Below are 13,978 nucleotides of genomic sequence, written 5' to 3' on the forward strand. Positions count from 1 at the left end.
AAGAATCACGGCATAAATGGAACGCCGAACTGGAATCCCAGACCCCTGGGGGTTCAGGGTCCCAAGTGGGGCCTCAGGGAGCTGCATGCTCTCCAGGTTTCCTCGTCTGTCGAATGAGCACAGACGGGTGATTTCTGAAGTCCTTTTCAGCTTGGAAACCATGTGACTCTGCAAAAAGAGAGCCAAGGTCCCTATACTTTGTCAGAGTATTTTTGTCTCTCTCCTCAAATAATGAATGGGCATTTTTAAGCTTAATACAGTTAGTAAGGATGCTAGAGTCCATCACACAAACATGAGCTAATTCTGTAATTGATTAGAAACTAATTGGGAACTCTGAGCAGCATTTCTGCTGATGTTGCTAATGACTCAGAGAAACAGCTAATGCTGGGTTTTAAGGAGCCATTCCCAGATGCTTTCAAATGAAGGGAGGATTTCAATTTCCCCCCATCCCACTACTCAACAGAACAGTCCTGATTTTAGCTGTTTTCTTCATTTAGACCTTCCTATGAGGTTTTATTTTAATAAAGAGACCCATGGGTAAATATTTGGCTCGCTGCTCCAGGGGTGAGACAGCAGAGTGAGAAGAACATGGGCTTGGTGGTCAGACAATTACTAGCCAGGTGACCTTGGGCAGCCCAGTGAACTTCTCCAGCCCTGAGTTACCTGAGCCAATGATCCCTCCCTTCTGCCTATGGGGTTGTGTGAGTGGTGGGCATGCATCAAGCACACCATCCAAATATAGTGGGTCTTACGTTTATTACCCCCTCAATTTCCAATGACGATGCAGAGCTTTTCATAGCAAAGGCCATGAGAGCAGAGGAAATACTGATCTACTCTGTCCACATGTAGACACATGTACACATGAAAGGAGAAATGTAGGGTGGGCCACTTATTTATAATAACCCATATGAAGAGTTCATTGGTTGTATTTTTGCTGGGTTTGGTAATGATGCTGGCTAGAATCTTTTCACCAAGAGAGAAAAAAAAAGGGAGGCTATGAAATAAATTATTTCATTTGGACAAAATTACGAAAGCTGGAATAACTAAAGGCAGTCATGTGCAATACGTCAAACCTGTGCCTCAATAAGGAGAACTGTTAACAATTTAATAGCCATGAATGAATCACTCAATTAATTTCCCACATGCTGAAACAGGTAACAATACATTTATCTGCCAGTATTATACCTTCCATATCATATATTTCCACAACTGCTAGCAATCTTATTCAGCATAATGGGAAATAAGTTGCACCTCATGGATTCAGAAAGAAAGTGGCCTGAGGTCTGCTGCCAGCCGAGCAACTTGATGGAAAAGCTTTCATTGTTCTGTTTTGTTTCTGTTTTTTTTCTTTTTTTCTTTTCCCCCTTAATCACTTCCAATGCACGTGCAGAGTGCTTTAAGTCAATCATTGTGGACAAACTAGACCTCTAGGATTTCTGTGCCAGCATTTTCAACACATAACCTGCAGTCTCAGGGGAGGTGAATGCAACATTCCAGAGCCCCAAGGTGGTGATGATTCTCCAAAGGGGTGACTGGGGGTCATCAAGTCCATCCCCAAGCCTCTGGATTCACTGAAGAACCCTGACTCTTCCCAAAGAGACAGTCATCTTTGTCCTTAAAAATCTCCTTGTGTCTGAATCCAAGACTCCAAGCCAAATCTTCCCTGCATCATCAGAGCTGCTGTTAGGATGACACCAAATTCACTTACACAGCCTCCTTGCAGATTGAGCTGGTAAAGGAAAGGTCAGTAAACACCAATTCTGATAAGCTCTGGAGAGCTACATGTAGGAAGCACACGCCAGCCCAGGGACACATTGTCAGAAAACATTGCCTTCCACACTAATGATATCTCAGAGAGTTGTTGAGATCTTGTCTGTGATGGAAGAAAATCACTCTCCCTTAGATCCCCTTTGGTAGCAAGAAAGTACTAGAAGAATCCTACCCACCCCAGAATCCTACCCATGCCTAGTGCTTTTTCCTTTCTCAGCTCCAAACCTACGGAGGCCTGAAATTGGAAACATCCACTTTGGAATTTTGGAAACGTCTTCAAGAAAGAGTCCTGAAGTTCTCCCCAGAACTTCACCACTGGGCTGTGTATGGTGCTTCTCTATTGGTAAATCAGCTACCTGCATGAGACCACTTTACAAATAAGTGGTCCCCTTAGCCTGGGTCACAGGAAGACCTAATTTATACCAAGTCCTATTTCATGTTTGGCCAATAGCGTATCCACAGATAAAGCCCTAGTGTGAGATCCTGCCTGCATTTTAACCTCACGGGAGCACATCCTCCATGGCCTGCAGTATAAGCAGTGCCACGAGATGTAAGGGAACGCAGTACCTCCCTCGTGAAGAGGAAGTAGGCAGCTCACCTTGGGCTTCACCACCTTCATGAAGGCTCCTCTGACCAATGCCTCCTCTCGTTCTTGTCTGGTTACCTTCCGGGCATCCAGAAACTTCAGGTTGGGCAGCTTGTGCAGAACAAAGCACCTGGAAGGGAAGGGTCAGAGACAACTCAGGAAGGTTGGGGTGACCGGGCTCCAATAACCAGGCAATTTGTCTCATCTTCCAGAGTCTACACCATTAGGTCTTCAGGAGCTTAGATCTTGGCTGCTGCTTCTCTGCTCTTTCACAAGAAATGAACAGTCCCTCTTGGGGGAAGTCAGGTGGTTAAATTTTACAGAGACATACAACTAAACTTTAGAAACACACATTAATGGCTGCACTTGACTCAAAGGCAGACACACACATACACAGCTGGGCAGGTCAGCAGAGCAGGACTTTGTCAATGTATCCCCTCCTGTTCTGGAAAGCAGGCTCAGCTTCTTTGCTACAGGAGTCCTCAGTAAAACTAACCCACAACCTGGGTGTACCCTTTACAGTACTGCAATGCCTATGCGTCAGCTTTTCACTCTCAACGCCAAGAAGACAACAGATCTTCCACTTGGAGCTGAGGCAAGAGACCATGACTTGCCATCCAGAATAATAAACTAGATTGTCATAACCTGGTGACTTTGGGATAGAAGTAAGGAACACACGTAGCTGAGAAATGCTCCCTTAAGGAATCAAGCAGGCTCTTGAGAACTTTTTCCTCACCATCACTGGGTTATTTCCATGCAGGCACTATAAAATTATCTTTATCAAGGAAAAAGAGGGGGAACCGGTTTCTAGGGGATATTAATAGCCCAGCAAATGCTATGTATATGCTCTCCATTCCCCCAGAAAAGACTCTTTGGCACCCAGTTACCCAGGGGATAAGCTAATGGCTACTTGTGTGATGAACAGACCTCAAATAGGTGTACGTGGAGTTGATAAGAATATCCACTTGGCCAGGGTATGGGTACATAAATACATAAATAAATGTATAAAAGGTACAGACGCATGCCTATACTTCTCCCTCCTCAGTGAAAGTCACCAACCCACATTTCCCATCACGCTCCATTCCCCATCAACAAAATGAGCAACCGTTTAGACCCTATCCTGCTTAGAAAGAACAAGTACCCAATGTCAAGAGTAGTGGATTATCTCTGAGGGAATCTGCCACTTCCTCCCTGTGCCCAGCCTCCTCAGTGTATACTCATCTCTCAAGCCTCAATCCCATGAAGGTTCCTACTACACTTGCAGCCCACATTGCCTTCTTCCGTCTCAGCACTCCTAGAACACACTCTTGCCACTATACAGTCTAACCTTTCATTGTTTTCTGATTATTTTCTTGGTGAACAGTTGATGTCTTCACCTAAACTAGAAGCTAGTTAAAGGCAGGGGAAACATTTTGCTCACCCTCACCACATCTTGGAAATTGGCATTAGAACAGAGTCACTAACACACTAGATCATTTCAGCGGCACAGATATTTCTTGAGCACCTATTATGTGCCAGCCCTAGGGAAACAGAGGTGATTAGGACACAGCTCCTGCTCTCAAAAGGGTTCTCTATGTAATGGAAAAGAGACACTCACATAGAGAAATTAGAAATCAGCATAGCTAAGTGCCAAGCTTGCAGTTATGCACACAGTAGTTACGGGGGCACAGAGAAAGGGGCCCACGTTACTTACTGCATGACTCAAAACTAAATGGAAATGAAGGAATAGGAATCTCAAGTGGGCTTCAAAGAACCAAACCCTAAAGCCACTCCACGCACCATTTGCAGTGCAGATGTTACTAGGAGTGTACATGCAAGGCACCTTCCTCCTCACAGGAGCCTGGGGTTCCCAGGGCCACCCCCACATCTGTAAGGTGACCTCATATCACCAAGTGGCCTTCATATGCTTGTTCGGGTAAAAGACCTGGCTGATCACTCAAAAGCCAAATTATAATTATTTAGAGGCCTCCGGGAATAACCCCCATATTACTCACTGTTAAAGTCAAAATAATTTGTATACCTCCAGTTTTTGGAGGTATACATTTCCTCCTTCTGAAATGTCCACCCCAATGCCTGAGGTTCTAGAAATTTGACCCTCTGTCTATTAAGACTTCCTGCTTCCTCCCTGGCCTCAATCTATTGCCCTTTTTCCTACCCTAAGCCTCTCTCTTCCCTCTCCAAATACTCCCTTAACCTTATCCAAAAATCAAGAAAGTGCCACAAGGGGCCCGAATGTCTGTTCTAACCTCCAGCAGAACTCCCACAGGCCTCAGTCAATGTCAGAGAAGGCTTCCAACTTCTGCATGTAGCAGAAAAGTCTCAATGACAACAGATTCTTTCAAATAAAGACATGTACAGACAGAAACAATATGTCAGGAGTGACGCGCAAGGGAGTAAAGACACCCACTAAGTGTAGGGTGGGAAAAGATGAATATTCAGGTGCAGAAAACACCAGTATTAGAAAATCAGCCAATGTTTAATGATGGAGTGAAAGATGCCTTCATAGGGCTGGCAGGAACCACGATGACAACAGACCGCACGCTGTCATTTCGCCGCACTTTGGATCACAGCCCTGAAATCAAGAGAGAGAGAGAGAGAGAAGTGCTGGCTTTTAAGCTAGTTAAAAATTTTAGATGACAAAGAGCTGCTGTTTTCAGATCACTCCTCTTATACAGTCGAGGAGACAGCCCATGACACGGGCTGCTGGTCACGCTGGGGATGACGTGACACCAATCCTGAGGCCACCCTGGGTCAGGTTTCTAGGTGGTTGCTAGGTGTGAAGGACACTAGAAAGATCTGTCCCAAATAGTTCAGCCCGAGACACAGCCCGGGGTCCAAAGTTCCTCCCGTAGAGCTGTCTTCTTTTGTTCACTTACTCAGCATTCACTCATTCAACAGTAATTACTGAACAGCTACCACCTACCTGGAACTGTGCCCGGTGCTGAGATAAAATGGTGAACAAAATGGGCCTATATTCTAGCATGGTGGTTCTCCAACTTGAGCTGGCATCGGCAAGGCATCCAAGAGTCTCCTTCCCAGTTCTGCTTATGGTCTGCTCTGCCCCGAAGCCTGCGGTCCACAGAGCCCAGGCAGTGGCCTCATCTACCAGATCTTCCTGCCCCTTGGTGGCTTGGAACTGGCTCCAAAGATTCCTGCCAAGTGTTAAGTCAATGGGCTTCTTGCCTGCCTGTCCCATCCTGGTCTTGGGAGATCTATTTCTCTTTGTTCTAGGTCATGTCAGGGTGTCAAAAGCCGCAGCTTCCATCCTGAGTGGGAATACAAGTTTGCCATAAAAATACAAGAGAGGATTCCCGAAGCCACAGAATGAAGGCTTTTACAATATCAATTCAACCCTTGTAAATTTAATCCAGGGTTATTTGTTGCACCAAAATCTCTTTACCGTGATGTATTACTTAGTTACTGGGGTTATCACAGCCGTATCCTAAAGTTGCATAGTACATAAAACATTTCAGTTAACAATGCGGGAAGGTTAACTCCCCCAGATAACCTGCAATCACAAGGGCTAGTCCAGATGACATCCCTCTGTCAGCTCCCACGAGCTATTGATGGTTCAATCAGTTTGTTTTGAAGGTAAAGTACAACAAAAGGGCACTAAACTTATTCAGACTGTCAACAGGGGCTATCGGGAATGGGGCTTGCAGGTAAGTAATTCTGGGTGTTTTAAGGCTATTATCAAACAGCAATGGTTGAAGGAAGAGACAGCTACTAATAACACAGAAGGCAGCCATCATAAACCACTTTATGGCAGAAACCCCCGTCTATAAATCCTGCGACACCCGGAGACAGCTTCAGATTTATAAAACTGCTTGTTAAGCCAGGGCACTGCTTAATGAAAAGAGATCCGTCTAAGTTCTAAGTCGCATGTCCCTAGCTCCAGAGGGCAACTCCAATTTTCCTGACCTTCTCAAGGTGGCTAGGGGAAAGCCCCCAGGGCTGGGGGATGGCGGGGGTGGGGGTGGGGGTGGTGGTGGCAGAGGTACTCCTGGCTCTGATATAGAAGGTGAGGTTATCCAGAGGAAAGCAGGGGTCCCAGAAGGTGCTTAAAGACCCATTTATCTCTATCTGGAAATAGATTTCCTAAAAGTGAGAGACCGTCACACAGAGCTTTTCGGGTTCTCTCTCTTTACATACAGAATGTTCCAGTTTCTTAAAGGACTCCTCTAAGGAAAGAGCTAAAACTGGTAGGAAGAGAAAACAACCTGCAGAAAGGCTTTTTTTGTTTGTTTGTTTTTGCCCTAAAATGAATTTTATCTGCTCCAATCCCAATGCTCTGGCATTTTTCATCTAGACCTCAAAGAGAGAGGAGGATGCTCTTTCTTCATGCTCACAACTGTCACCCCAGGGTAACCACACCGGCCTGCTCCCCAGTAACTCTGCACAACCACACAAAAGCCCGGATGGGTCTCTGTTGTCTGCCAGAGGGTTTGCTGCCATATTTCTTTCTCTGAGACTCTATTTAAGAAATACCAAGTGTCCAGTTCTTGAGGGCACTGGGCAGGGGAGTCACTGGAGCTTTTTTGGCTTCCTGCCGCTAATGGCATTATTTCTTGCTGCCCTCTTGCACAGGGGTGGGAGATGGGGTACAAGCCACCAATGCCCTCCACAGGGCTCTGGGGGGCAGCGATGGGTGACCCACGAACCGTTCTCACTCGCTCACAAAGCGTAACAGAACGGAGTGAGGACGCCAACAAACCCTCACGCTTCTTTGCTTGCTGACTAGATGACATCAACTCCGTTTAGGGACACTGGTTACCTCATGCTGATCAAAAGCGCTGATCCACTGCCGAATGTGTCTGATTAATAATAAAAAGTCAGCAATGGTTTAAACGTAGCTTATGTGCGAGACCAGAGCTTTTAAAGTGAGGGGGAGAAAATCAAAAGGAGGAGAGGTCTTCATGACTAAAAGCTTGGGGACTAATGCAGGGGAGGAAAGAGCCCAGGCGCCAGCCTGTCTCGCCGTGTGATCTTGGCTCAGTCTCTGCCACCTTTCTGAGCCCTGGTCTCTCCATGCGTGCCATGAAAAGGGTGGCCCAACAGATACCTAAACCTCCTTCAAGCTTTACCTTGCTTGACTGCTATGTCCCTCAAAGTTGATTTGCAATACATACATACATATCGTCCTTTCTTATTATTCCGATTTCCTTGTATAACCACCCTCCACACCTCCAGGTAAAAGATGGTGAGAAAAAGTCAATAAAGACCAAAGAGTAATGAACAAACACTGCGAGTGGAATAACTCCAGATGCTCGGAGAGATGACAATGATCTCACTCTAATGAGCTGAGGTGAGCTCACCTACAGCATTAATGAATGCCTGGCAACTGGCAGAGGCCAGCTGATTTTCCTCACAGTTCACCGGCAGCGATGTTTGAAGTCTGCGTGCAAACAATACACCCACAGGACAGACCCAGGCCCGCTACAGAGGGTAACCGGCAATTACACTGTGGGCTTCTGTCCCTTTGATCTCTGGGTCGTGACCTTTGCTTTCTTGTGATCTTCAAAGCCCAGATTGTAGATTAGCTGGAGAATGCTGGCTGGGTTATGTAAGCCACAAGTTTTACAGCTCCTATTCGGCTGGGAAATGGTGGCAGCCAGGGACAGCCAACAGAGGTGGAGGGTCCCTCCGCCCTCCCTCCTTCCCTCTGGCTGAGTGCTACAGACACTGGGCAGGCCCCTGGGCCGCTTCCATGCAAGGGAACAAAGAAAGGGTGTCACGTCTTAAATAATTTAAAGTTGCAAGGAATACAGAGGGGCCTACTGGGGGTGGGGGAGCGAGGCCAACCAGAGACTGGAGTGACAGGAGAGAATGAAGAACAAAGGGTTTAGTGACAGAAGAGGAGCTAAAAGACCATGCGACCAACTCCCTTATTTGAAGGGTGAAGTCTAGACTGGTCTACTGTTGACCTTCAGTCCTTGTTCTTTCTGCAGTAAGAAGAAAGAAAAGGATTGCAAGGGAAGACAAGAAATAGACCATTCTGGGCACCCAAGTTTCCCGTCCTTGGCTCATTATTTTGGCCGGTGTTGAAATCTGCAGGGGGCTCCAAGTGGTTTCTTTGTACGATGGTGGCCTCTAAGGCCAAGCCTCACCCAGCCACTCTCTTCCTGCCCAAATCCTAGAGGCTGCTGGTTATCACATTCACCTCCATTCAACATTCATCCCAAAATAGCAGCACAGTGTGTACACACGGCAGAGCACGGACAGGCTTAAGCTGCTGTAATAACACGGCAATGGACATTTCTCAGCCATGAACGATGATGAATGGCAAAGAGAGCCCCGGGGCACGGTCTCACTCCTGCCCCAGCAGGGCCAGGACGCTACTCAACAACTTGGTAGTATGTTCTTGCTCCCATACAAATTTAATGAGCCCGTTTTACTGTGGGGATGTGTGCCAAGAAAATCCAACTGGGTGCACAGGGGGTAAGTGAGGAAGCGGAACGGGTGGGTGCGGGGGGAGGGGAGGCGAGGTCGGCAGCAACCCAAGCATCTGTGATGCCATTTCCAATAACGACATAAATCTAGTCACTTCCCATTTCTGGTCCAGTGGTTGGCCACAACGTGACCTAAACCAGGGCTGACCTCTTTGAAATCAACATCTCCCATGGAAATGAAACAACAGACACACTTGTTTTGATGTATGGCTGCGTGACATATTATAAATATTACATCACATAACCACAGAGGATGCCAATCAATAAGAAATTTTTTTAGACAGCACTAAATGAACCATGGGTTCTTGCTTCTGAATACACTCCTTTAAGTCTCCTAGTATTGCTTAAATGATTAATAGAAGACATATTGTCAGAAAATGTACTTAAAGTGAAAAACAGTAAACTGTAGAAATATCATTCATTTTTTAAGCAATTTTCTAGTGAAAATGTCACATAAATTTACATAGAGGCTCTACTATTAGGCTCTGGGTAACAGCTAGAAGAAAGGCAGACCTCATGCTTTGTGGATGAAGGGCCAGGAAAATATTTTACCAAAAGAAAAAAAAAAGGCAGCTGCATTGCTTTGTATACACATACACGCCACAGAAACTCTAGATTCAAAAGTCATAGTGTATACCTGCTGATTTTCTTCAGGATAAAAAAAAAAAAAAAAAAGTCATAGTGTGAAACCCTAAAATTTCTCAGAGGCAAGTGAAGCACAAACTCCAGGAAGAACAAAGCAGAGCTGCTTATAGACCATGGAATGGAACTGCAACACACACTCATTTGTCTCTTCCAAACACAAGTGTGGGTGCTTACCCAACCAGCAAATATGGCTCACTCCTGTAATCCCAGCACTCTGGGAGGCCAAGGCAGGAGGATAGCTTCAGCTCAGGAGCTCCAGACCAGCCTAAGCAAGAGCGAGACCCCATCTCTACTAATAATAGAAAACATTAGCAGGGCATGGTGGCGCATGCCTGTAGTCCCAGCTACTCGGGAGGCTGAGGCAGTAGGATTGCTTGAGCCCAGGAGTTTGAGGTTGCTGTGAGCTAGGCTGACGCCACGGCACTCTAGCCCAGGCAACAGAGTGACACTCTGTCTCAAAAAAAATAAAATAAAATAATGAATAAAAGATTTAAACGTGCTAGAGTATTGGCCTACCATTCCACTCAACCATCAGATACTGTGCAGGGAATGTTTAACCGAATGGGAGCACATTTAATGTTCCCGTTGCTGTTCTTAGTTACTGTTTCTCTCAAAGTACAAGTATCTTGCCATCGTCATACATAGGTGACCTGTGAAATTTCTGAGGTAATTTTGACTAGATGTGATTTTGGCTTTGAATGGCCTCTGGAATCTGGCCCCTGGTGTGTACTAACAAACAGCCTTTCCGGCACCACCCCTCAACTCCTTCCAGGGGGACAGACCTGGAGTGGGGGAGACAGGCTCGGAGGGTGCCCAGGCCAGCCCATGAGATGGATCACTCTTGTAGAACCGGGCCCCCCCTACAGAATCACGACCCACAGCCAGCACTTGGATTAAGTCTGAAAGAGAGTTCCTTGCTTGTGTACAGCATTTGCTGACATCCAAATGAATCTGATTCCAAATGGGAAGTGGGCATCTGAGGTGCCCAAAGTCCCTGCATCTTCCTATAAGTACTCAGTTCCTGAGAGGGAAAGGTAGTTTCCATTCAACTCCAGGAAACAGGTACCAAGTCCCTTTTCCACATCTAGTGCTATTTTAGGTATTGATGAGGCTTCAAGAGACAGGAAGACTCACCTCTTACCCACTAGAAACCATTCTCTGCACGTTGAAATAGATGAAGTAATGAGAGAAACATACAAGATACAACATATGAAATGGTAGGCTGGGCGCAGTGGCTCACACCTGTAATCCTAGCGCTCTGGGAGGCCGAGGCGGGCGGATCACTCAAAGTCAGGAGTTCGAAACCAGCCTGAGCAAGAGTGAGACTCCCGTCTCTACTATAAATAGAAAGAAATTAATCGGCCAACTAATATTTATGGAAAAATTAGCCAGGCATGGTGGCGCATGCCTGTAGTCCCAGCTACTCGGGAAGCTGAGATAGAAGGATTTCTTGAGCCCTGGAGTTTGAGGTTGCTGTGAGCTAGGCTGATGCCACAGCACTCACTCTAGCCTGGCAACAAAGCGAGACTCTGTCTCAAAAATAAACAAACAAACAAAAATAAAATAAAATGGTATGAGATGGTAAAGAAAGAACACTAACTGCCTGAGAGCAGAGTATCTCAGAATGCTGAAGCCAAGTGAATATCAGAATCACCTACAAGCTGTTTTATTGTATTTGTTACCAAAAGAATCAGAAGGCCTTGGATAATTCAGAGGTATATCCTTAGCTAAGGACCACTGATCTAGACTCCGTCCCCATTTTAAAGGTTCCATTGGCAAAGCTGGGCCCCACATCAGATCTTCTGACCTCACCCTTAAACCAACGATGGTGGACACTGAGGCATAGCTTTATGGCGGGAAGGTATAGACCTTGTAGAACGTCCTCTTGGGGATTGTAAATGAGCTCTCTTAACTTTGGTGGGAAGTAGTCTCTCTCACAAAAGTGACTCTGAGGCAGACCATGCAAAGATCTTACAATACAAGCAGGGGTCAGCAAACTATAACCCGTAGGTCACATCTGGCCTGCCGTCTGTTTTATTAATATAAATAAAGTTTTATTGGAACACAGCCATGCCCATTCATTTACAAATTATTTATGGGTACTTCTGCGCTACAACAGCAGTGTTGGGTAGTTGTGACAGAGTCCATATGACCTGCAAAGCCTAAAATATTTATCATTTGGCCCTTTATACCCAAGAACTTATCCTCTTTCTTGGCTCCTGTGACCTCAACAAGAAGGATGAAATGGCTCTAGATTACCAAAAGGTGAAAGTTTAACATTGTCATGGAAACTCACTGATACTTATCAAACATCTACTATGCACCCCATAGTATACTATCATCCCTCAAAGATGCTATTTTCCCTTCTCCCACTATGCTCAAGCCCCTAGCTCACCTGTATCTCTTGTAGTCTTCCTCATCCTTTTCCAAGCTGACCAGCTCGTTGGGACAGGCCACATTGCCCAGCAGGCTCAGATACTCCAGAGCTGGTGTCACTTCTGCCAGGTGATCAAGCAGACACTCCAAATCAGTGATGTTACAAAGGTTAAGGATCTTGGTCCAGGAAGATAAAAAGGTTAGCAAGGAGCATAGACCACAACCAAGAGACATAGCCTCGCGGCCAACGAGCCCAGCCTGCTCCTGTGAGACAGCAGGCTAAGGGTTGAAATCAACTCAGCTGTGGGTACAGGGTATTGCTGGATTTTCACGTCCACTGCTGGGAACACAGCCCAGCTTTTCTCTGGACAGGTAGGGCTAAGTCCAGATCACTTGGGGGAGAATGAATAAACTTGATTATTTTATCATAACTTTATTTCCTCTGTACCTCTGGTTTTTTTAAATGATAAAAAGGGCAGAGTTCACATAGTAGAATACTTTATGATATGGGAATCCATAAAACAATTTATTTTCTAGTAATAAAAACAAGAAATTATTTCTAAAGGTCTTTAAAAAATATATTCTCCTTTCTCTCTCAGTGGGGGGAATTTATCGTTGAAACACATGGGAATGACACGGATGCAGAGACTGGCCCCTCTTCTGACCTGAGCACCTGTGGTGGAGCCAAGTCTCGCTCAGTGGCTTCACGGGTGGCAATGAAGCATTGGGTTGGGGGAAAAGGAGGACAAAGCTAGGAGGAAAAGACAGTAAGACAGTAAGAGTAAGTTAGGATAGGCTTAGTCAAAGCTGGCAGGTCAAAATGCATTTCTTGAAATTCTATGATGAATCCAGTATTCTATGAAGAAGTGAATGAATGAGAAAGACAGAGGAGGGGCATGGTGGTGAGATTATTCCCCGAGCCACCCCCAGTAGGGTCCACTGTCCAATAAAGGCCAAATCGAATAAGGTAAGAGCCACAGATTCATGGAATCACAGGTATGGGAAAGGGTTTAGTGATAACTGCTGCCCATATCAACTCTTGACTCAAGCCACATACAGAAGAGCTGAGCCCCAGGCAATGGGGTGACTAGGCAGGCCATGTGGAGGCCAGGATTTCCCGATGGGAGGAGTTAGATACATCAGCAGACAGAACGGGGTCCTCACCAGGGAAGGGCCACAGAGCACACAGGGGCCAGACAGGAGCAATATGCAAGCATCAAAAGACTCTGGGAGTGAGGTCTACCTGAACCTAGAAGAAGGTAACATCAAAGAACAGGGCTGTTTTCTCTCTGTCAGGATGTTATCCAACCTTGGTACAGGACAGATTTTCTCATACTTCATTTCAACTTGCCCAAAGAGAATGAACTCCAAATCCAACCCACGTGTGAATCCAGCCCCTAAGGAGCCAACATAGAGTAGCACGTTATGACAACCATGATAGTTTTTCTTTCCCCTGGAATTGAATCTTCTAATGTGCACCTATTGCCCCAATTTAACTGCTTGGGATCACAAAGAATAAGATGTTCTTCTCTTCCACATGAGGAGCCTTCAGATATGTGAAGCTCACATGTCTCCTTTACATCTTTTATCCTCTAATCTAAGTTCCTTCAAGCATTCTTTGTACACATGCTCTGCCATTGTCACACGTAAGACCAAGCACTGTCCTCTGGGTGGGAGCAAGAGGAAGAAAATGAGAAGCACAAACAAAAGAGGGAAAAGCTAGCCAGGGAGTGGCGAGAGTACACTCATCCACGTTTCCAAAAAAGAAACAGAAAAATGGACACGGAAGTGTTTAATTTTTCAAATCTTCCACAAATAACATCCAGGGAGGACCACAAAGGAGCCCAGAATGAGGATGATGAGAATGCAGTTCATGCAGAAGCCTAGAGAGAAGGTTCCACCAGGGAGACAAGGTTGGATGTACAGGGGAGGGTGGCCAGGAACCGAACCATAAACCTATTTCATCACTGAAGACGAAACACGCTTCCTGCTTTCTAAATTAAAGTTTGATCATCATAGTTTTAAGATAATCATTTAGATATAATCAATTAAAATGACAGTGAGCAATTCTAAGGAACACTCTGCTTTTCTAGCAGGTATGTTGATACATTTCACAGTCACTGCTGTATCAAAAAGTGAAAAAGAGTCCTGC

The 13,978-nt window shown here is 45.6% G+C and overlaps 1 protein-coding gene across 1 annotated transcript in view; it reads right to left on the bottom strand.

Moving 5' to 3' along the window:
* The window catches only part of LRMDA (leucine rich melanocyte differentiation associated), a 1,003,464-nt gene that overhangs the window by 438,660 nt on the left and 550,826 nt on the right, over positions 1 to 13,978 (bottom strand). The window contains exons 4-5 of the mRNA XM_076010120.1: positions 11,846 to 11,983; positions 2,369 to 2,486 (exon numbers count right to left, since the gene is read on the bottom strand). Coding sequence (XP_075866235.1) covers positions 2,369 to 2,486; positions 11,846 to 11,983 — 256 coding nt within the window. The remainder of the gene's footprint in view (positions 1 to 2,368; positions 2,487 to 11,845; positions 11,984 to 13,978) is intronic.

This window comes from Microcebus murinus, chromosome 14, assembly GCF_040939455.1.
Source record: "Microcebus murinus isolate Inina chromosome 14, M.murinus_Inina_mat1.0, whole genome shotgun sequence".
Classification (NCBI taxonomy): Eukaryota; Metazoa; Chordata; class Mammalia; order Primates; family Cheirogaleidae; genus Microcebus; species Microcebus murinus.